Here is a 24,527-nt window from a genome sequence, read left to right on the forward strand (position 1 = left end):
AGCTCTAGAAACCTGTGCCGATTTTACTCAGATGCGGTTAGTGAAGAGAGCTTGTCAGGATACACCTGATCAATTCCTCCAACATTTATAGCGTTTTCAAAGAAAATTTATCTGTGATTTGTTTCTGCTTGTCTGTGTTTTTGTTACAGAATAAATGGAAAAATGTAATACTATCTTATGCTTGTACTGTTCTCAATTAGTACTATATACCTTACAGCTTCATTTAGTTGGGACAGCTGCTTAATTGGGACAAAGTATAGGAGTCTTGATGTGTCCCAATTAAGCAGAATCCACTGTATATGTCACAATGGGGTCCATATTCTGTGCCATTTAACCAGCCAGAAACAGCTCCTGAATGGTTAAATCGCTTGTTCAGGGCTAACCAATCATTTTCATCGGTATTTAACTGGCAAATGCCACTGAAAATAACTGGTTAGCAGTGAACTGCAAACTACTTTACAGGCGTTCTGGAGGCAAAGTCAGTACTTGGCTGGTTAAGTGCTGATATTCAGAACTTAACCGGCCAGGTTTACCACATAAATAGAACCATACAAAAGTCAGTCATATCCTTATACAGTAACCCATAGCCAGTTAAGTGCTGAAACACATTTAACCGGCTATGAGTTAGCCAGCTCCATAAACCCAGAAATTCAATGACAAAGCCCGGACATGGCCTAGCATTGAATTTCCAGGTTTAATGCCGGCAGCGGTCAGCAAAACACTGATCACCACCAGCTGAAAATCAACCCCAATAAATTTAAACACTGAATTTGCTGTTTAACTTTAGACCATGGTTGTGTGTGGTCTAGGTCTCAGGAAGCTCCACTGGAAGTTAAAGCAGTGGGCTTAAGGCAAGCAAAGCCAGGATTCAAATCCCATTACTGCTCCTTTTGATCTTGGGCAAATCACTTATACTATCTATAAGTCCTCTGGGGACAGACACTTCCATGTAACTCTTCTTGAGCAAAACTGAAAAAGATGTGAATTAAATCCAAAATCCCTTCTGTTCCTGAGATTATTATGGGTAATTGATAAAGAGAGAGGGAGTGGCCTATCCGTTAGAGTAACGGCCTCAGAATGTGAAAAGTCAGGGTTCAAAACCCACTCACATGCCTTGTGACCTTAGGTAAGTCACTTAACCCTCCATTGCCTCAGGAGCAAACTTATACTGGGCCAGGGAAATGGAGAAATTAGACCTTACCTGCTAATTTGCTTTCCTTTAATCCCTCCGGACCGGCCCAGGATTGGACTGATGGGTTGTGCACGTCTACCAGCAGGAGGAGACTGAGAAAAAAACTTTGACTAGATAGCCAATAAGAGCCCTGGTCATGTGACCCTAGCCTCAGTATTTAAATAACAAAGCAGAAAGAAGAAGAACAGTCTGTGCCCCAAGGAATTCAAGCAACCAGGGAGCACTGTTGAAGACGTGCTCAAAGGCTCACCGACAACTCTCACCAGAGCAGCGGTATGGCCTTGTCATAATGGCTCACCGAAAACTCTAACCAGAGAATCGGTATGGCCTTATCATAATGGCTCACCAAGTACCCTAACCAGGGCATCGGTATGGCCAAACTATAATGGCTCACCACATACCCTTACCAGAGCAGCGGTATGGCCTAAACTATAATGGCTCACCACATACCCTTACCAGAGCAGCGGTATGGCCTTAATAGAAAAATGTGTGTCTTTTTTACTCATTTATTTATTGTTTAACTTGCAAACAAAACCGCTCTACAAACAAAGAACTGAACACATCTCTGCAAACCATGGAACATAGAGAACTAGACAGAAATATATCACACGGGAGGGGCCTGGGCCGGTCCGGAGGGATTAAAGGAAAGCAAATTAGCAGGTAAGGTCTAATTTCTCCTTCCTTAGCATCCCTCCGGACCGGCCCAGGATTGGACTGATGGGACGTAACAAAGCAGTAGTCCTACGGGAGGGACCCCAGCAAACCTGCTGAGATTACTCGCGACGCAAAGACCGCCTCTTGTCGACATTGAACATCAAGCCTGTAATGCTTAGAAAAGGAATGGAGAGAAGACCACGTAGCTGCCTTACAAATCTCCGCTGGCGGAACCAAGGAACACTCGGCCCAGGACGCTGCCTGCCCTCTAGTTGAATGAGCTTTAACCGAGTCCGGGACTGCCTTACCTGCCAAAAGGTAGGCTGACGCTATCATCTCTTTGATCCACCTAGATAACGTGGGCTTAGAAGCCGACAAACCCTTACGGTGACCGGCCAACAGAAGGAAAAGACGGTCCGTACGACGAAAATCCTCAGTAACTGCGAGGTACCGTTTAAGCACCCTCTTAACATCCAGAGTATGTAACCGTCTCTGTTCCTGCGTCCCTGAGGCCGATCCTAGAACCGGCAGAAACACTGACTGGGACAGATGAAATCGAGACAGCACCTTAGGCAAAAAGGAAGGCACCGGACGAAGAACCACCCGTTCCTTTGAAAATTGCAGAAATGGAGATCTACATGAGAAAGCTTGCAACTCCGAGACTCTCCTAGCCGACGCAATAGCCACCAAAAACACTGTCTTAAGAGTCAAATCCTTCAAAGAACATGCACGCAATGGCTCAAATGGAGGTTTTGTCAAAGACGAAAGGACCAGATTAAGATCCCAAGATGGGAACACTGACCTGACCGGAGGACGAAGAAGACTGACTCCCTTCAAAAAACGTACTACATCGGGCAGACTAGCGAAAGACCTACCCCTAATCCTACCTCTGAAACAGGAAAGAGCTGCCGCTTGCACCTTAAGAGAAGAAAGAGACAGCCCTTTATCAAACCCTCGCTGTAGAAAATCTAACATCTGAGCCACTGACGCGCCGAAAGGACGAATGTCAGCCCCTACACACCAAGCCTCAAAAATTCTCCAAGTGCGAATATAGTTCAGAGAGGTGGAACGCCGACGAGAACGAAGCATGGTGGAAATCACTGGTTGTGAAAAACCCCGCTTAGCTAAACGGGCTCGTTCAAGAGCCAAGCCGTAAGACAAAATCGAGTCGGATCTGGATGTGGGACTGGCCCTTGTACCAGCAGAGCCTTGTGCACCGGGAGTCGAAAAGGAGGCGCCACCGACAGACGTTGCAGATCCGCGTACCAAGGACGCCGAGGCCAGTCCGGTGCCACCAGAATTACTGGTCCTTCGTGTTCCTCGATCCTCTGCAGGAGACGACCTATTAGCGGCCAAGGAGGAAACGCATAAAGAAGGTCGGAGGGCCACTGCTGCAAGAGAGCGTCTACCCCTGCCGCTCTTGCATCCCTTCGTCGACTGAAGAACCGAGGGACCTTTGAGTTGAGACTGGTGGCAAAAAGATCGAGAACTGGAGTGCCCCAGCGCTCCACTATAACCTGAAACGCCTGAGAGCTGAGAGCCCATTCTCCCGGATCGAGAGTGTGGCGACTGAGGAAGTCGGCTTGAACGTTCTCTACTCCTGCTACGTGGGATGCTGAAATGGCCGTTAGATGACCTTCCGCCCAGGCAAGGAGACTCTCCGCCTCCCGACACAATAGTCGGCATCTCGTTCCTCCCTGCCGGTTGATATAGGCCACTGCCGAGGCATTGTCCGAAAGGACCCGCACCGCTTTGCCTACCAGAAGAGAACTGAAGTGTTGCAGAGCCAACCGAATCGCCCTGGTCTCCAAAAAGTTGATTGATTGAATGGCTTCCAGTTGAGACCAGAGACCCTGTGTCCACTTGCCTAGACAATGCGCTCCCCAGCCTCGGAGACTGGCATCTGTCGTTAACAGTATCCACCGAGGAGACTCCAAAGGCATTCCTACAGTCAGATTCTTCATCCGCAGCCACCAAAACAGTGAGCTGCGTTCTCGGTTGCGGAGAGGTAGTCGCATCAGTAGTGAATCCCTCTGAGAGGACCACCGGGATAGAAGGGACCACTGAAGAGGCCTCATATGAAGCCTGGCCCAGGGTACTGCCTCTATAGTGGCTGCCATGGAACCGAGCACCTGAAGATAATCCCGAGCACATGGACGGTAGTGCTGAAGTAACTCCCGTATCTGGGCCTGAAGCTTTACAATCCTGGCCTGCGGCAGAAAGACTCGGCCCCGTGATGTGTCGAACACAACTCCCAAATACTCCAGAGACTGAGAAGGAACTAACCGACTCTTGGCTACATTTACCACCCAACCTAGAGACTGCAAGAACTGCATCACTCGACCTGTGACTCGACAACTTTCCTGATAAGACTTCGCTCTGATTAACCAGTCGTCTAGGTATGGATGAACAAGAATCCCTTCTTTTCTGAGGGCCGCTGCAACCACGACCATGACTTTGGTAAATGTGCGTGGAGCCGTCGCAAGACCGAAGGGCAATGCTCGAAACTGGTAATGCCGTCCTAGAATTGCAAAGCGCAAGAACTTGTGGTGAGCTGGACGAATAGGAATATGTAAATAGGCCTCCGTGAGATCTAACGCTGTCAAATACTCGTCCTGGCGCACTGCCACTATGACTGACCGCAGCGTCTCCATACGAAAGCTTGTGACTCTGAGCGCATGATTGACAGCTTTGAGATCCAAGATAGGCCGGAAGGCATCTTCCTTCTTTGGAACTACAAAATAAATGGAATACCAGCCTTGCCTGTATTCGGAAGGAGGGACTGGAGAGATAGCCTGAAGATCTAAGAGCCTCTGTAGAGTGTCCCGAACCACTCTCGCCTTGAGAGGAGAGCGGCAGGGAGACTCCAGAAAGGCGTCTGAAATAGGTCTTGCGAACTCTAAGGCATAACCGTCTCGAACAACCTCCAAGACCCACTGATCTGAAGTAATGTGGGCCCACCTCTGATAGAACTGAGAAAGACGAGCTCCGACAGGGACCAGAGGAGAGGCCCTCGCACCTTCATTGCGACGGACGACTCTGGGATCGAAAGCCTGGATTGGAGAAACCTGCTCCTCTGCGAGACCCCCGAAAGGACTGAATCCTATTGCCAAACCTAGACCTCTGAGGCTGAAAACCTCGACCAGCCTGAAACTTCCGGAAACCTCTCACAGAACTCCTACCAAACAAAGAACCCCGAGTGGACAGACGAGGTCTATCTTGCGGTAGGCGAGGAACCTTAGCATCTCCCAAGGAATTAACCAACTTATTCAATTCTTCTCCAAACAAGAAAGAACCTTTAAAAGGAAACTTGCTCAACTTTGACTTGGAGGTCGCATCCGCCGACCAACCTTTCAACCACAGAGATCTGCGAGCAGCGACCCCCAAAGCCAAAGACTTAGAAGATGCTCGCAGCAAATCATAGAGGGCATCAGCCAAAAAAGCCGCCCCTGTCTCAATTCTAGCCACGTCAACATCGATGGAATGAAGATCATCCGAAGTCCTGTCCAGGACTCTCTCTGCCCACCTAAAGCAAGCTCTAGCCACCAAGGAACCACAAATGGCAGCCTGTACTGCCAAGGAAGAAACATCAAAACTATTCCTGAGCAGAGAATCTAGTCTTCTGTCCTGAACATCCCGAAGAGCCGTGCCTCCATCCACGGGAACCGTATTCCGCTTAGTAACCGCCAACACCACTGCATCCACGACCGGCACCTTAAGCATAGCTTTATCCGTTTCTGGAATCTGATAGAGCCGAGACATAGATCTAGTCGGACGAAAAGCTGCATCTGGAACCACCCATTGCACTTTAATAACATCCCATATGTCCTGATGCATGGGAAAAGATTTGGGCGCGGATCTAGACCCCTTAATCAAGAAGTCTACCTTACGGGTTTGCGAAACCGGTGTAACATCTTCAAAATTCAAAGTAGAGGAGACCATAGAAATGAGCTCCTGCAAGTCATCTTTGTGAAAAATCCTAGCCACGGAGGGATCATCCCCCTGGGCAAAAGCTGCAGCCTCTGGATCTGAGAGCGAAAAATCAGGATCAGTACAGGCATTGTCTTCAAAATCTTCCTCCTCTTCCAGATAGGGCATCTCCTGATCGCGATCGGACCAAAAATCCCCGTGGAACACATGTTCCCTAACTTTTTTAGGAGGTGGAGGTGTAGGTGTGACAGCCTCTGCAGTCCCAGCTCCTGCATTGCCTCTGTGCATCAAAAATGCCTGGTACATCTGGAGCACAAACTCAGGAGGAAAACCCCCTGCCTGAGCGGCCCCAGATTGCACCAGAGCTCCCAAATTCAACTTATCAGCATCTGAAAGACTTAGGGCCGTAGGCTGCTGAATACGCGAAGGAGAAGACAGATCAGGAATCAAAATGGCCGCCGTTCGCGCCAAATTCGCCGGGGCGGCCTCCGGAGGCGCGCCTGACTCCTCAGGAGCTGCAGACGAGGACCGCGACGGCGAGGGACCCGATACCGACAACAGAGAGGCCGATGTCGTAGGCAAAACAGACGAGGACGCAGCTCCTGGCGCGGTACAATATTTACATGCGCCGGTAGAAGAAACCCCCCGACGCTGGCAAACAGCGCATCGTTTAAGTTTCTCAGACATGGCGGGGACGCGCGTGCACGCACGTACGCGGTTCGCGCCTAAACCCCTTTATTCTTTAAATGTTAGAAAAAAACACTCCGCTCTTCAGCGCTAGTAATAATAACCCAGCGAAACAAAAGATAAGCACAATACCAAAACAAAACTTGTGCTTTTTGGTTCGTTCGTTCGTTTTTTTTTTTTAAAGAGACACACAATACAGACACCCCAAAACGTAAACAGAGCTGCCTGCTCGTTAAAACAATGGGGAAAAAAACAGAGCTTATATACTTTAATCTGGCTGCCTCTCCCAAAGGTAAGACCTCTTTGCTAACCAAAAGAGGAACCCTTCCCTTAGAGATTACTAGAATAGAAGGGAGATGGGGAGGAAGAGGGGGAGTGACCCGGGGCACCCGAGTATACACCGCTGAGGCTTAGCTAATAAGCTGACCAAACCTAACCAGCCTCAAAGAATTCCTGTGGCACAGAGAAAGATATAATAATAAAAAACTAGAAAATTAGAAATTTAGAAAGAGACTAATGGGCTCACTTCCTACCTGCTGGGAGACTGAGAAAATACTGAGGCTAGGGTCACATGACCAGGGCTCTTATTGGCTATCTAGTCAAAGTTTTTTTCTCAGTCTCCTCCTGCTGGTAGACGTGCACAACCCATCAGTCCAATCCTGGGCCGGTCCGGAGGGATGCTAAGGAAACCCAATATATCTGAATCTCACACTGAGTTACTACTGAAAAAGGTGTGAGTTAAAATCCAAATAAATGACTAACTTGAACCAGAAAACAGTGGATATCATGCCTTCAGCACCACCCAGATTTAACCAATCTGTGGGTAGGATTTTAAAGATTTTTCCAGGTGTTGCCCGGAGTTACCCAGATAAATCTATTGGCTCCTGTGTCAATATGAAGTAGACACTGATATTAATTTGTTTAAATTTTCACTTGCCCTTCGAGTCTTTACAAGCCTTTCACTCTGCCACTCAGCACACACTTTTGAAATGAAAGCAAAGAATGTACCCTACTGATAAACATACCTGGTTCTCCATTGTGTCCTCTCTTGCCCTTTGAACCAGGTGGTCCTAGTTAAAAAAAAAAATACATGTCAGCAAATAAAAGAATGGGAAAATCAGTTATTATATAATACTCTGTACCTCCCAGAATCTGTAATCAGTAGATATGTCCAGTAACACTAGAGTAAATATATAAACATTTTGAGTTAAGCCTAAAACAATTAGATATATTCTCTGTAACTGAGGGTTCTGGAGATCAAGGGTATTCAAAATTTAAAGCCCAGCCCCACCCTACTCCAAAGGCAGTGGAAGGAAGTCAGTAAGCGAGTCTCTGTTTAGTTCAGGGGAATATGCATGAGAACTATTTGCATACAATGGAGACATTGCATGCAAACAGATCTCATGCATATTCATTGGTGAAATCCTGAAAACCTGAATGGGTTGCAGCCCACGAGGACGGAGGTTGCCAACCTCTGGTATAGATCAACAAGAGCATTGGACAAAGAAGCATGAAGAAGCTGAAAGAATGCAAACCAAGAGGAGGACTGGTTGTTGCCTCCTGAAACACATCCCACATTTTTCTGGTTTGGGGACTACAAGTACCTGCTTACTATATACCTGCTCTGCTGGTTCATGTACATGCAGCTGCTGTTGCTCTGACTTGTGCAGCTGGGCTTGAGAGAAAGGAATCGGAACAAGTAAGAAAGGGAGAAGGGTGATAGTCTTCATTCTTTTGCAGGATAGATTGATCCAGTCCTGGTTTTACCCTTATCTGTGCATAGTCTGTTAGTTTATATTCCCCTGAGAAACACAGAAGTCCTTGAATGCAATGGGCTAAAACCAGGTCTAAATAAGCCTGTCCTGAAACAATGCCGTCAATCCTGGAGAAGTAAAGGGAAAAAGAGGAGATCAGAGAAATGCAGGAGTGAAAGAAACACGTAGAGAGGCATTTTCAAAAGGGACATCCAAATTTTGATGAGGACGTCCTCGCAAAACGTCCCAATCCAGGGGTGGGGAAACTCGTATTTTCGAAAGATGGACATCCATCTTTCGTTTTGATAATACGGTCAGGGACGTCCAAATCCTGAAATTTGGTCATCCCTAGATTTGGTCGTCCCTAGACTTGGTCTGATTTTTGGCGATAATCGAAACCAAGGACGTCCATGTCAGAAATGACCAAATGCAAGCCATTTGGTCGTGGGAGGAGCCAGCATTTGTAGTACACTGGTCCCCCTGACATGCCAGGACACCAACCGGGCACCCTAGGGGGCACTGCAGTGGACTTCAGAAATTGCTCCCAGGTACATAGCTCCCTTACCTTGTGTGCTGAGCCTCCCAGAACCCACTACCCACAACTGTACACCACTACCATAGCCCTTACAGGTGAAGGGGGCACCTAGATGTGGGCACAGTGGGTTTCTGGTGCGTTTTGGAGCGCTTGCTGTTTCCTCCGCAAACGTAACAGGTGGGGGGGTATGGACCTGAGTCCGCCTGCCTGAAGTTCACTGCACCCACTAAAACTGCTCCAGGGACCTGCATACTGCTGTGATGGAGCTGAGTATGACATCTGAGGCTTGTACAAAATATTTTTGAAGATATTTTTTGAGGGTGGGAGGGGGTTAGTGACCACTGGGGGAGTAAGGGGAGGTCATCACCGATTCTCTCCGGTGGTCATCTGGTCATTTCTGGCACCTTTTTGTGCCTTGGTCGTAAGAAAAACACAACCAGGTAAAGCGTCCAAGTGTTCGTCAGGGACGTCCTTGTTTCTTTCGATTATGGGTCGAGGACATCCAAGTGTTAGGCACGCCCAAGTCCTGCCTTCACTACGCCCCCTTGAACTTTGGCCATCCCTGCAACAGAAAGCAGTTGGGGACATCCAAAATCAGCTTTTGATTATACCGATTTGGATGACCCTGGGAGAAGGACGTCCATCTTCCGATTTATGTCGAAAGATGGACGTCCTTCTCTTTCGAAAATGAACCCAATAGAGTACAGGAAGGAGAGAGAAATTAACAAGATGGAGGAAGGAGAAGAGGAGAGGAAGATTATTGTCATTAGTGTTATCATGATATAACCTATGATTTCACCCTCAGGATTTCGGGTGGTGGTGCAAGCTCTTGTTTTGATAAGGTTGGACTATTGTAATAGCTTGCATATGGGACTGTCTTCCTCCTGTCTGCAGGCACTGAAGATGATACATGCTGCTGTAAGATTAATTATGGGATCGGGACGCACAGATCATGTGACTAGTTGAATGAAAACCTTACTGTTACCAGCCTTCCCTGGTAAGGTAGGTGATGTTGGCGGTGAATTCTCTGAGGGTTGGTTGTTGTTAGTCGTGGCACCCACTGAGGAACTCTCTGCCAAAACCGGGAGGAGGTATAAATCAACTAACCTCGTCTCCTGTCCTCAAAAGGACGGGAGAGGAATAAAAACTAAGTTTAGGATAGCTTCCGAATTTGAAGGAGACCAGTTGAAATAATTGCAAAATTATAAATTTTATTGATGTCTAATAATTATTACTTTACCTTTTAAACAACAAAACTTTGTATTTAACTTAGCTCTAAACATTTAAATAACATTTCAGCTGCTTCGCTTCAACATCATAACAATGCTTCTTGTATTCTTCCTTTTCCAGACAGAATAATCTGAACTCTATACACCACCATCAGATAAGTTCCTTTTTATACCTTTACCCTTTTTAATCATCAACCTGTTGCAACAGTTATTTATTTTCTTCATCTATTTTCTTCCCTGAAATTAGGAAGAATTTGATATTTTGTGTCCTTGTTGTTTCCCTAGGTTACCCGGACTCTCTCTCAGGTAAGTATTGCTTCAAAGTCTATTTCACTTTTACCTAGCTGTCCCTCGCCTTCTGGAATTGATGCAGCTCCAAACTTTCTTGCGTGGGGGCCCGATCACCTCTCCTCCAGCATCGCTTTCACTTCCCTCTTCCTCCTACACCTTACTCTTAATTAAATAAAATAGGAAAGAAAACCCTTTCTCCCTATTTCCTTTACCATATTTCACTATACTAAATGACTTTTAAATGGAATTTCAAATACTGGGGCCGGTAGTTATTATAAATAAAATTAACCAAAGGTACCTCACTTCCAGGCCTAAAACTATTACTTGTGCTTCCCTATTCTGGAAGGGTATATCCACTATAAGCATCCACTGCATCCAAATCCACTTACCTAAGTCCAAATGTCATTCACACATTCCCAAGATATTCTCCCTTTCAACACAATATTAACACTTTAATTTCATCCATTCATCTCTCTTTCCCAACACCTATTACTTCCCTTGTAATTCCTTTGCTCAGACACCCTGCACCATACATCCACTCTCACCAAAAGCCTTCACCCTTCTCCCTTTAATATCCCCTCTCTAGACACTCACTCATAGGTATTCACCCCTTTCCCAATCCTAACTCAGCATATATATATATATCTCCACCTCATTCAGCACCAGCCTCACCCACACACAACCTCTCTCACCACAACACTAACTCCTTCTGGCCACTCTCACACTCAAAAATACACATACTCTCTTCATCTGTTTCTGTCCAACTTTCAACTGACCAGCAAGCTGTCGCCAAGGCAACCAGGTCTCAGCTTGCTCAGCTGTTGTTCCAGAGTGATGTCACTATAGAACTCTTTTTTCTTTTCCCTCTGGAGGAGCCCAGTTAAGATTATTTTAACCCCTAGATTACATTACACTGGCTCCTGATACAGTCCATGGTATCGTATAAAGTAATGAAATTAGTGTTTAGGACATTGAATGGAAAGATTCCAAATTATTGTAAACAGACTTTGCAGCTTTATTTTATTTTTTTAAATTTTTATTTATTTCTTTAATTTATGTATTTATTTATTTAAAAACCCACAACTAGGTGGATCAAAAATCAACATAAATAATAAAAAACAAAAAGACAATAACAAGCATTAGAGTATACAATATTCAAAAAAGTAACAGACAAGATCAGTCCCATGCATGTTCAAATAAATAAATAAATAAATAAATATGTCTTCAAGCAAACAAGTGGTGATTCCCTATGGAGTACACTACACAGTTACTAGCCACAGCACAAATTCAATTGCTTGACCTTCAGGCTGGAATAAACTTCCAGGTGCTTTACGTCTGCTGACATCGTTTGACAAATTTAAAAGGAGGTTGAAAACCTACTTATTAGCTTTGGCATATATTTGCTGAGGTTTTTGGTTGATGATGGACAACAATTGATGTTTTATTGTGCTGATGATTGCTTTGTGGGGTCCTTTTACCAAGCTGCAGTAAAAAGCACCCTGCAGTAGCGGCGGGGGCCGTTTTTGCCACGTGCCAGGGCCCTTTTTACTGCAGCGGGTAAAAAGCCCCTAAAAAATACATGGCCATGGGACACTTACCACCACCCATTGAGGTGGCGGGAAGTGCTTCCATGGCAACCCGGTGCTGCCGATTACCACCAGGTTAGCACTGTGCTAGATATTATGGAGGCATTTTTCGTAGTGCCAGAAATATCATGCGTTCAAGGCAGAACTACTGCTGGCAGCTGTGTTGGGCTGACAGTAGTTCCAGGTTGCCACATGGCAACCCTTTAGTAAAAGAGCCTCTGAATTACTTGTATTGTTTTTATGTATATTTTATGTTACCCCCTTAGTTGCAAGCAGGGTATAAATGTTATATATATAAAATAAAATACATTTGAGCCGACGGGGGAGGGGGGGGGGGCGATGCACAGCGATGATCCACCCCAGGTGGCAGCCGACATAGGAACTCCACTGATTGTACCGTACGAATGATGTCTCCTTTCCTATAATTTTATGGAGTTCCTTTCTTACTTTTAACATTTAATTTTTCGGATTGGTGAGCACTCTGATTTGTTTTGCAAAAAGGCAATTTTATGAAACCTAAATAAAAATAAACATAAACCACAATTTTCTGCTCAAGTGCAAAACTGGCAGACTGGATGGACCGTGCAGGTCTTTTTCTGCCGTCATCTACTATGTAAAACCCGATTTCTAAATCCTAAATTAAGAAAAACTAAATCCCACAAATCATATGCCCTATCTAACAGAATCCCACATCACAAAGTGATATTCAGAAACCTACAATTACTGTGTTTTTGTGCAGTATTTGCTCTGTAATTAGAAAGCAGTTGCACAGTTACATAGGTCCTGTCAAAACAAAACACTCAAAGAATTTAAAGCAATGCCTTTTTCTTTACGTTGCCGCAATCTTTTGCTCTTTGGCTTTTCCTTTGAGAACTGCCCCAGGGAAACAGTACCTGTTGAGATTTGCAAAGGCTTTTTCTATGGGTATTTTATTCCATACAAAATAACGTGCATAGATTTGAAAATCTAAGCCTGTACTTCTCAACCCAGTCGTCAGGGCACACCCACCCAGTTGGGTTTTCAGGATAGTCACAATGGATATGCATGAGAGAGCGAGACGCACTGTTTCCTTGGTATGCAAATCTCATATGCATATTCATTGTGGACAGGAGTGGACTGAGGGTGGTCTGGGCCCCCTACCCAGTTGCTGCCCGACACCCCCCTACCACTGCCCTTCTGCCCCCCCCCCCCCCCCCCCACCGCCACAGCCAACGCCCTCGCTGCTCCGGTCCTACCTGAAGGGCCCTGGTGATCTAGTGGTCTCTGCGGGGGGGGGGGGGGGGGGGAGCATGTTCTTTTCTGCCTGCTGTGCTGCCGCTATTCCCCTGCCTGCCGGCACCGCTGTGTTTTCAAAATGGTGGCTGAGACTTCTCATGGTAGTCTTGTGGGTCTAGGGAGTCTAGGACACCATTTTAAAATACAGCTGTGCTGCGAATAGCAGCAGCACAACGGGCAGGAAAGAACATGTTCCTCCCAGCAGAGGCCACTAGATCACCAGTTGCACGCCTTTAAAGGTAGGACTGGGGAGGGCTATAGTGTGTGATGGGCATCTGGGCAGAGCCTCTGGGCCCTTGGGCACTGCCCAGTTGCCCGAATGGTCAGTCCACCCGATTGTGGATATCCTGAAAACCTGACTGGGTGGGTGTGCCCCAAGTACTACTACTACTACTATCCTTCCCCATGTTAAACTTGTACAGCGCTGCGTAACCCTGGCAGCGCTATAGAAATGCTAAGTAGTAGTAGTAGTAGTACTACTACTACTACTACTAATAACATTTGTATAGCGCTACCAGGCGTACGCAGCGCTGATCATGAGACACACAGAGACAGTCCCTGCTCAAAGAGCTTACAATCTAGAGTACTGGGTTGAGAAGCACTGATCTAAGCATATTATTTTGCTCCCCGGACCTCAAAACACATTTGGTCTTGCCTAACCCTTACCCAGTTAGAGGGTACTTTTGGCATCTAAAATGTTGTGTTGGGCATATAAAATCAGGACACATCTAAAATATATACAGTGCAAGCCAGTGTGTATATTCACAGTAGGTGTGCTTGAGGGAGGAGTTAGACTGAAGCATGGAGGAGTCATGATTATGTTTAGATTGCTCTCAAGCAGGAGTAATGTCTTTGCCTTCAATCCAGACACTATTGCTACTGAATTTATAAGCACCTGTGTGTTTAGATAAAATAGCCCTTAAATATTCAAACTAGATGCCTGTTAAAAAAAAACTTAACCCCTTAAAATACATTCATTATTAATCCCACATATACTTTAACCTATGAAAAGGAGTATTAGTTTTTAGACAACAATTTAACTGAGTAAATAAGCATTTTACTGCATAAATGGCTTCTGTAAATTGCCCTGTCTAACCTCATTTCTGGTCATTTGTAAAGCCAGAAGGGCCTCTTTTCAGCCATATAGACAATTTCTTATTTCAATTCAGGCAACAATGATAGACTCTCTGAATCTGTCAGAAACACTAAAGTACATCTATTCTACAGTATTTTGTTTTTAGCTCTTGTAATATTGTTTTGGTGTTTATCTGCTTAGTTTATAGTAGTTCATTCATTACTCCTGTGGAAATTCTGCGCAATTGCGCAGCACAGAATTTGAGCAGAATTCCCCCACCCTGCAGAACATGCAGAATTCTGCTCAGTGCCAGCATTGGGTCTCTCTGCCCCCCTCCCCTGCAGAGATCACGCAGCAGGAGGAGAAGGAAGTGAACCACTGCAAATCCGCTCATTTTCTCCTCTTCTGCTGGCTTAGACCAAACTTTTATGTCCTGCAAGAGGGCACTGACTGATGTCATCACTTCCTGTCTTGTGGACTTTCTACCAGTGCCTTTGCAACTGGTCGTCTACCTCTTGGTCTAGTGTGTTTCAGCCTTGTTCCAGCCCTATTCCAGCCTGTGTTCCATTCCAGTTCCAATCCTGTTCCAGTCTGTGCCTTCAGCCTTGTTCCAGCCCTAAAGGGCTCTCTGAAGAGCCACTCCCCATCCTGACGTGTTGGGGTGCCCCCAAGGTCTCTGATCTGATCTAGGTTGGGGTGTGACTCACCTGCCCCCAGTCAGGGCCCGTTTAGCCTTCGGGTTGGATAGGCAGTGTATACCTGACTGCGGCCCAAGGGCTCACCCACCAAGAGCTGTGACATTGGATTTACAACAGTTGAGGCTCAATCCAACAAAGTTAGAATCCTTGTGGTTTTTGGGAAGGTCCTATCACTATCTTTTTTACCTGCCATTAACAGAACTCAACTTCACTTAAAGGAATCAGTAATCGTTTATTTATCTGTGAATATTTGGCACACCGCTCCATCACAAGAAAGCATCAGAGTATTGAACAATCCTAGATCAACACTGATAAATATAGATTAGATCAAAATACACAAACCAACAGCCAGAGAATGGAAGAAGGGAGTGCATAGGCCAACAATCTATATCTGATACACAATAAAATGAACAACCTTAATATTGAGCAAAACACAAAAGAGACAGTTTAAAAAGCATTTTCCTATTCAGGAAAATGTAAGCAAAGAATACAATTGAGGGGAAAGAGAATACACCTGTTTAAAACAACCATGTCTTCAGGGAAGACTTAAATGTAAAATATGAGGGGTCAGAGTGCAACGAAACCAGTAATCATCCTTGTAGTGGTACTTTATTCCCATCTTACTTTTGGACTTTATGTTTCAGATGTAGCACAGAAAGGCATGTGTTCTCTGAGACTGATTAAATCAGTGTGGACTTACTTAGCTCCACTAATCTATGCCTTTTTGTTGAATTGGGCTGGATTATTGAAATTCTGTTTTGTAGGCTTGAGCTCAACCAGGTTATCACACTACTTAACATCTGTAATTTAACATTATTGTCCTGCAAGACCTCTTCTGAATATGTGGTTTATCGTAAATTGTTTTATGTATTTGGATTTTGTGCACACCTTTCTCAGTAGTAGCTCAAGATGAGCTACATTCAGGTACACTGGGTATTTCCCTGTCCCTGGAGGGCTCATATAAGTTTGTACCTGAGGCAATGGAGGGTTAAGTGACTTGCCCAAGATCACAAGGAGCAGCAGTGAGATTTGAACTGGCCACCTCTGGATGTCAAGACCAGTACTCTAACTACTAGGCCACTCCTCCACTCTAGCCACTCCTCCAATGTCTGGATTTAATGTGGAAGGGCGAGGTGGGGTGGGAGAATGGGGAGGATATATTTGAAAACTGTCAGATTGCACAAATTCATGATGATACTTGAGATGTGTCAGTTTTGTTGAATTTATAGTTATGCTTGAGATGACAATAAAAAAATATTTGACATAAAATCACCCATTTTACCAACATCAGCACCACCTGAATAAACTTGTCCTCAATGGCTAATAGACCATTAAGCTTCATCGCATAGGAGCATCCAACTATAATTCCATTCCATGTCGAGACGTGTCACCTTCTCTATAATCTTTATAGCTGTTACCTAAAGGGCTAGTAAGTTTTTACACCCTAAAAAAGAGTATTTCAAAGTCCCAACCCTATGCTCACATTTAATACATTCATTCTCCATCTACAGGTTTAATTTTACCCCCTTCTCTCTTGTGATGAATGTTCTGTGTAGCAACTTACACTGCATCTCCTTCAACTCTTCATCCTTTGTTACTTCAGAGACCCACTAGCATGCACATTCCAAAACTACCAGGCAACACTGTAGTGCATCTCACGGTAGTCCATTTTTCGCTGCATTAGGTGCACATTAGCACCTAATGCAGCTTAATATAAGGTCCCCTAAGTCTTTAAAGTAGATATATATATAAATAAATAAATAAATACATATATACACAAAAAAGCCCTTTATAAAAACATCCCTTTTAGGTGGCTATCCAGCTGTCAACTCACTAAACACGTTTTATTTTTTTAACTCACTGTCATGGCCAAAGGCTAGATGCTACAGAAGACAGATCAAGGAAACTGGTCACAATCAGGAACTAGTGACTGATCGAGACCAGGGGCACAGCAACTTTGATCTAGTGGTAGCCTGCTACAAGATAAAGTTTTGCCAACGTGAAGCAGAAGAAATTCAGAAGACAATGGAAAAGGAATGACATTTGGGCTACTCTCCTCCATGGAACAACCTGTAATTTTTTTCAAATAAACCTGTGGTTGAAGAACAAGACTCCTATCCTGCTTATAATCGAACGAGAAAAACGCCCAAGTTCCGACCTAAATCGGGAGATGGACGTTTATCTCACAAAAACGAATAAAGCGGTATATTCGAAAGCCGAACTTGGACGTTTTCAACTGCACTCCGTCGCGGATGCGGACAAAGTTGACGGGGGCGTGTCGGAGGCGTGGTGAAGGCGGAACTGGGGCGTGGTTATCACCCGAACAGAGATGGGCGCCTTTCGCCGATAATGGAAAATAAGTATGCGTTTGTAGGTAGAATTTAGGGCACTTTTCCTGGACCCTGTTTTTTCACGAATAAGGCCCCAAAAAGTGCCCTAAATGACCAGATTACCACCAGAGGGAGTCGGGGATGACCTCCCCTGACTCCCCCAGTGGTCACTAACCCCCTCCCACCACAAAAAAATTATGTTTCACAACTTTTTATTTTCACCCTCAAATGTCATACCCTCCTCCCAGGCAGCAGTATGCTGGTCCCTGGAGCAGTTGTTAGGGGGTGCAGTGGACGTCAGGCAGGTGGACCCAGGTCCATCCCCCCCTACCTGTTACAATTGTGCTGCTTAATGCTTAGTCGTCCAACCCCCCCAAACCCACTGTACCCACATGTAGGTGCCCCCCTTCACCCCTTAGGGCTATAGTAATGGTGTAGACTTGTGGGCAGTGGGTTTTGAGGGGGATTTGGGGGGCTCAACACACAAGGGAAGGGTACTATGCACCTGGGAGCTCTTTTACCTTTTTTTTTGTTTTTGTAAAAGTGCCCCCTAGGGTGCCTGGTTGGTGTCCTGGCATGTGAGGGGGACCAGTGCAGTACGAATCCTGGCCCCTCCCACGAACAAATGCCTTGGATTTATTCATTTTTGAGCTGGGCGCTTTCATTTTCCATTATCGCTGAAAAACAAAAACGCCCAGCTCACACATTGTCGAATAAAACATGGACGTCTATTTTTTTGCGAAAATACGGTTCGGTCCGCCCCTTCACGGACCCGAACTCGGAGATAAACGCCCATGGAGATAGACGTTTTCGTTCGATTATGCCCCTCTATGTCATCTCAAAACCTGTAGACTATCCTGCTTATTTTCGAAGGAGAAGGGCGACCATCTTCCGACACAAATTGGGAGATGGCCAGCCTTCTCCTAAGGCCAGCCTAACCGGTATAATCGAAAGCCAATTTTGGCCGGCTTCAACTGCTTTCTGTCGCAGGGCCGGCCAAAGTTAAAGGGGGCATGTCGGAAGTGTACCGAAGGCGGGACGGGGACGTGGTTAAGACATGGCCGGCCTCGGCCAATAATGGAAAAAAGAAGGGCGGCTCTGATGAGCATCTGGCCGACTTTACTTGGTCCTTTTTTGTTCACGACCAAGCCTCAAAAATGTGCCCTAAATGACCAGATGACCACCGGAGGGAATCAGGGATCACCTCCCCTTACTACCCCAGTGGTCACCAACCCCCTCCCACCCTCAAAAAAAAAAATTAAAACATTTTTTTACCAGCTTCTATGCCAGCCTCGAATGTCATACCCAGCTCCATCACAGCACTATGCAGGTCTCTGGAGCACTTTTTAGTGGGTACTGCAGTGCATTTCAGGCAGGCGGACCCAGGCCCATCCCCCCCTACCTGTTACACTTGTGGTGGTAAATGGAAGCCCTCCAAAATCGACCACAAACCCACTGTACCCACATCTAGGTGCCCCCCTTCGCCCGTAAGGGCTATGGTAGTGGTGTACAGTTGTGGGGAGTGGGTTTTGGGGGGCTCAGCACACAAGGTAAGGGAGCTATGTACCTGGGATCAATTTGTGAAGTCCACTGCAGTGCCCCCTAGGGTGCCCGGTTGGTGTCCTGGCATGTGAGGGGGACCAGTGCACTACAAATGCTGGCTCCTTCCACGATCAAATGGCTTGGATTTCGCCGGATTTGAGTTGGCCGCCATTAGCTTCCATTATCGGCGAAAACCAATGGTGGCCATATCTCTATGGCCGGCCCAAATGTTGAGATTTGGCCAGCCCCGACCCTATTATCGAAACGAAAGATGGGCGGGCATCTTGTTTCGATAATACAGTCGGGTATGCCGCTTGACGGGGCTGGCATTACAGATGGCCGCCCTTATAGATGGCCAGCCCCATTCGATTATGCCCCTCCACGGTACAGATTATCTTCCAGTCAAAGGATCATCTACTACTGTAAGATCACAATGTCCCATTTCACAGGTTGGAAACCAATGTTGAGTTAGAAATACAAACTCCAACAGAGAAAACAAAAAGCAGAATATATAATTATCATGCTAAAGGCTATGGGCTAAATTCTATAAATGGCGCCTTAAAAATCGGTGCCAAAAAACTAGCGTAATTCTATAAACTATACCTAAAGTTAGGCATAGTTTATAGAATATGCGCACATGTAATTCTTGCAACTAAAATTTAGGTGCACCCAGTTAGGCCACCTAAAATCAAGCCTAAACACCTGCACCTAAGCTAGGCGCAGATTGGGTGTATTCCATAATAGTATGCATAGTTTTTTTTTTAAATGCCCACAACCCGCCTATTCCACACCCATGGCCATGCCCCCTTTTCGACTGCACACATTAGAATTTACGCACACCATATTATAGAATACGCCTAGAAAGTTGTGTGAAAGTTCTAATTAAAGCCAATTAGTGCTGCTAATTGGTTAAGTACCAATTATTGGCACTAATTGGCTTGTTAATCAACTAAGTTGTGCACACAATTTGGCCATGCAGCCAAATTAGCACGCACAACATAAGGCGCCATATATAGAATTTGTGGTATGGCAATATTTTTTTCTGAATTTCCTCAGTTTTACAGAATATCATATACTCCTTAGGAAACCATTTGACATTCCACCTTTGTCTATCTTGCCCTATTGCTCATGCCTATGGAATTCGCTTCAATGCTACCTCTATAAAGAATCTTTAAATAAGAAGTTTAAATCAGTATTAAAATCTTAATGTACTTTCTCACTCGAACCTATATGGACTACCTGGATTTCAGCTAATCCTTTCTTTCCTGTCCATCTTCTCCCTTCCCAAATGATACTTAAGTTAATCCTTATAAGTACATAAGTACATAACATAAGTATTGACATACTAGGACAGATCAAAGGTCCATCAAGCCCAGCATCATGTTTCCAACAGTGGCCAATCCAAGTTACAAGTACCTGGCAAGATCCCAAAACAGTACAATACATTTTTTGCTGCTTATCCTAGAAAGAAGCAGTGGATCATCCTGTAGTCCATCTTAATAATAGTTTATGGACTTTTCTTTTAGGAAGCTATCCAAACCTTTTTAAAATCCCGCTAAGCTAACTGCTTTTACCACATTCTTTGGCAACAAATTCCACAGTTTAATTACAGGTTGAATGAAGAAATATTTTCTCCGATTTATTTTAAATTTACTACTTTGTAGCTTCATTGCATGCCCCCTAGTCATAGTAACATAGTAGATGACAGCAGAAAAAGACCTGCACGGTCCATCCAGTCTGCCCAACAAGATAACTCATATGTGCTACTTTTTGTGTATACCCTACTTTGATTTGTACCTGTGCTCTTCAGGGCACAGACCGTATAAGTCTGCCCAGCACTATCCCCGCCTCCCAACCACCGGCTATGGCACAGACCGTATAAGTCTGCCCAGCACTATCCTCGCCTCCCAACCACCGGCTCTGGCACAGACCGTATGTCTGCCCAGCACTATCCCCGCCTCTCAACCACCAGTCCCGCTTCCCACCACCGGCTCTGGCACAGACCGTATGTCTGCCCACCACTATCCCCACCTCCCAACCACCAGCCCCACCTCCCGATCTTGACTAAGCTCCTGAGGATCCATTCCTTTGGCACAGGATTCCTTTATGCTTATCCCATGCATGTTTGAATTCCGTTACCGTTTTTATTTCCACCACCTCCCATGGGAGGGCATTCCAAGCATCCACTACTCTCTCTGTGAAAAAATACTTCCTGACATTTTTATGAGTCTGCCCCCCTTCAATCTCATTTCATGTCCACTCGTTCTACCATCTTCCCATCTCCAGAAAAGGTTCGTTTGCGGATTAATACCTTTCAAATAGTTGAACGTCTGTATCATATCACCCCTGTTTCTACTTTCCTCCAGAGTATACATGTTTAGTTCAGCAAGTCTCTCCTCATACGTCTTGTAACGCAAATCCCATACCATTCTCGTAGCTTTTCTTTGCACCGCTTCAATTCTTTTTACATCCTTAACAAGATACAACCTCCAAAACTGAACACAATACTCCAGGTGGGGCCTCACCAACGACTTATACAGGGGCATCAACACCCCCTTTCTTCTGCTGGTCACACCTCTCTCTATACAGCCTAACAACCTTCTAGCTACGGCCACCGCCTTGTCACACTGTTTCGTCGCCTTCAAATCCTCAGATACTATCACCCCAAGATCCCTCTCTCCGCCTGTACCTATCAGACAAGCGATTCATGTCTACCCATTACACTCTACTCAGTATTTTATAGACCTCTATCATATCTCCCCTCAGCCGTCTTTTCTCCAAGCAAAAGAACCCTAGCCGCTTTAGCCTTTCCTCATAGGGGAGTCATCCCATCAACTTTATCATTTTCATCGCTTTTCTCTGTACCTTTTCTAATTTCACTGTATCTTTTTTGAGATGTGGTAACCAGAATTGCATACAGTATTCGAGGTGTGGTCGCACTATGGAGCGATACAAAGGCATTATAATGTCATTTTTGTTTTTCATTCCTTTCCTAATAATAACTAACATTCTATTTGCTTTCTTAGCCACTGCCGCTGCACACGGATCAGGTTTCGAAGTATCATCAACGATGACACTTCCTGGTCGGAGACTCCTAATGTTGAACATTGCATCACATAACTATAGTTCAGGTTCCTTTTTCCCCACATGTATCACTTTGCACTTGCTCACATTAAACGTCATCTGCCATTTGGATGCCTTGTCTCCCAGTCTCGTAAGGCCCTCTTGTGATTTTTCACAATAATCTTGCGATTTAACAGTTTTGAATAACTTTGTGTTGTCAGCAAACTTAATTACCTCACTAGCTACTCCCATCTCTAGATCATTTATAAATATGTTAAAAAGCAGCGGTCCCAGCACAGATCCCAGGGAACCCCACTATCTACCCCTCTCCACTGAGAATACTGACCATTTAACCCTACTCTGTGTTTCCTATCTTTTAACCAATTTTTAATCCACAATAGAACACTTCCTCCTATCCCATGACTCTCCAATTTCCTCTGCAGTCTTTCATGAGGTCAAACGTCTTCTTACTTTGTGATTGGCATTTGCTATCTATATTACTTTGATGCTGGTTTTATTAACTGTTTTTGCAGACCTTGTTTGTATGTGAATTCCTATTGGACTTATTTTATTATAAACTACCTTGTTATGTTTTTATTTATGTATTTATTTATTGTTAAAACCACAAGGCCATATATCAGCAGAATGAAATAAAAAATTAACTTTGTATTATCCTTAATGATCATACCCACTGGGTTACTCATTTGGAAACACTACCCTGCCGTCCCCACTCCAGAACTGAATGCTTTAGTCATAGACCACTATTTAGGAAAAAGAGAATAAGGGAGGAAAGTATGTATACACTAGACAAGATTCAATCAATTCCTTTAAAGTCTTTTTTTTTTTGCATATTCTTATTAGTGAAAAAGAAATTTAAAAAGGATTTGTGTTAGTAAGGCCAATTCTTGCGTTGGGCTCTTCAGACCTTGTAGCATATAAAGTCAATAAAGTATGCTATGATCTAAAGACATTACCTCTGCCAGCTCATCTCGATAAACCACAACGCAAAATTTGTTCTCTACTGTGCTGCTATAAAACTCTTCATGTGTACAATGGCAAAGAGCAACCCAGAGAATCCTGAATGTGTGCTTTCCAGGCCCGAGGCTCAGTAACTCGCTGTTCCAGCAATTTGTATTAATGATAAGAGCCCGGGTTTGTATTTCTTACAAGATTAAACAAAAAATTATATTGCAGGATGGTGACCTTTGGAAAACTGAAATCCATGTTATTCTTTCTCCATCTGCTGAACATATTAAATCAAAACCCTACCTCCTCAGAAAGTGAAAGCGGTGCTTGGCCATTTTTAACAGCATTTTATTTCCCTTTCTCTCTACTCTTTTCACTCTGTTAAACTTATTAGACATGTTTGTGACAGTGTCTGTTGCTTGAATGGTAATGGCAAAAGGCTCACTCATACCTGCCCCTTATGTCCATCTGTTCTGACCTATTTCTGTTGCTTCCCTTCTCTGTAGTAGGGTCAAGAGGCTTACTCTAAGTAATACAAAACCCAATTCTCTGTCGGGATCAGATGTAAGTGGGTCTTTTACAAAGCCGCGCTAGCGTTTTTAGCTCACAGTAAAAATAAGTTGGCAGTAAAACACTGAGATGTCCACAGGAATATAATGAGCGTTTTCCGCCAGCTGATTTTTACCATGAGCTAAAAACGCTAGCGTGGCTTTGTAAAAGACCCCCTAAGAGATCCTCTGTATTCCTTTGTACATTGTGAAAGGTTCAGAGGACCTCAAATAATTAAGAACAGTGTGAGGTTAATTCTGAGTGTGAGGTGAAGAATGTACCTTTCATTCCTGCAAGCATCATAGCTAGGTTAGAATGCATTTGAGGAAAACAAATTTTCATCCAAATTCTTTTTTTTTTTTTTTTAATTAATCTGGTCTCTTCTTCCTAGTGGCCTCTGCTGCTCTCTCCTCAGATCATACACCTTGATGGCTCAGAGGACTTTTGTCGACCCAGACGTATCTTCAACGCTGCTCATCAGCTGGCTGACACTCCGTATTACATTCATCCCACCTCCATAGGACTAAAGCATCATGTTTAAGAGTATACACAGATCAAAACAATCCCAACAGATGGGATTCTGAGCCTGGATTCTTTTACTCCCTTTCTAATGACAATCAGCCATTATGACAGCTGTGGTATAGTGGTTCTAACTCGCAAACAAATTGCCTAAATCACATCAGAGCTCATGTTATAATAGCATGGAGTATCCCAATTTCACTCTAACTGAGCAAGGTAGCTCTGGGGCTGGGTGTGATTTGCAGATGGTCATGCTATTTGTTTTGTTAATTTAAAAATGTGACTTTCCTTCTAATTAATCATTAGACATCACTAAGATAGGCCCCAAAAGACCAGCCTTTTTTTCAGGAAGGGGCTCCTCTGAAACCACTCCCGAGCCTAGATGAAAATTTCAGAAGGAAATATTAGCCATAGTTTACCATTTCTACTTAGGAAGTTTAATAGAAGATGACTTAAATGCCACAGAGTGGAGGAGATTAATGATTAGAACAGTGGGCTGAGGACCAGGAAAGCCATGGCTGAAATCCCACTAACACTCCTTAAACCTTGGTCACTTAACTCTCCACTGCCTGAGGCAAAAACTTAGATTGTAAGCTCTCTGAGGGAAATACTGTATCTGAATGCACTGAGCTAGTACTGAAAAGAAATGTGC

The 24,527-nt window shown here is 44.6% G+C and overlaps 1 protein-coding gene across 3 annotated transcripts in view; it reads right to left on the reverse strand.

The window, feature by feature from the left end:
• Positions 1 to 24,527, reverse strand: part of COL13A1 (collagen type XIII alpha 1 chain) — a 1,024,165-nt gene that overhangs the window by 854,019 nt on the left and 145,619 nt on the right. For all 3 annotated transcript variants that reach the window (XM_030203528.1, XM_030203531.1, XM_030203529.1), the window contains exon 3: positions 7,489 to 7,533. In XM_030203528.1, coding sequence (XP_030059388.1) covers positions 7,489 to 7,533 — 45 coding nt within the window. The remainder of the gene's footprint in view (positions 1 to 7,488; positions 7,534 to 24,527) is intronic.

This window comes from Microcaecilia unicolor, chromosome 5 (genome assembly GCF_901765095.1).
Source record: "Microcaecilia unicolor chromosome 5, aMicUni1.1, whole genome shotgun sequence".
In the NCBI taxonomy this organism is placed as follows: domain Eukaryota; kingdom Metazoa; phylum Chordata; class Amphibia; order Gymnophiona; family Siphonopidae; genus Microcaecilia; species Microcaecilia unicolor.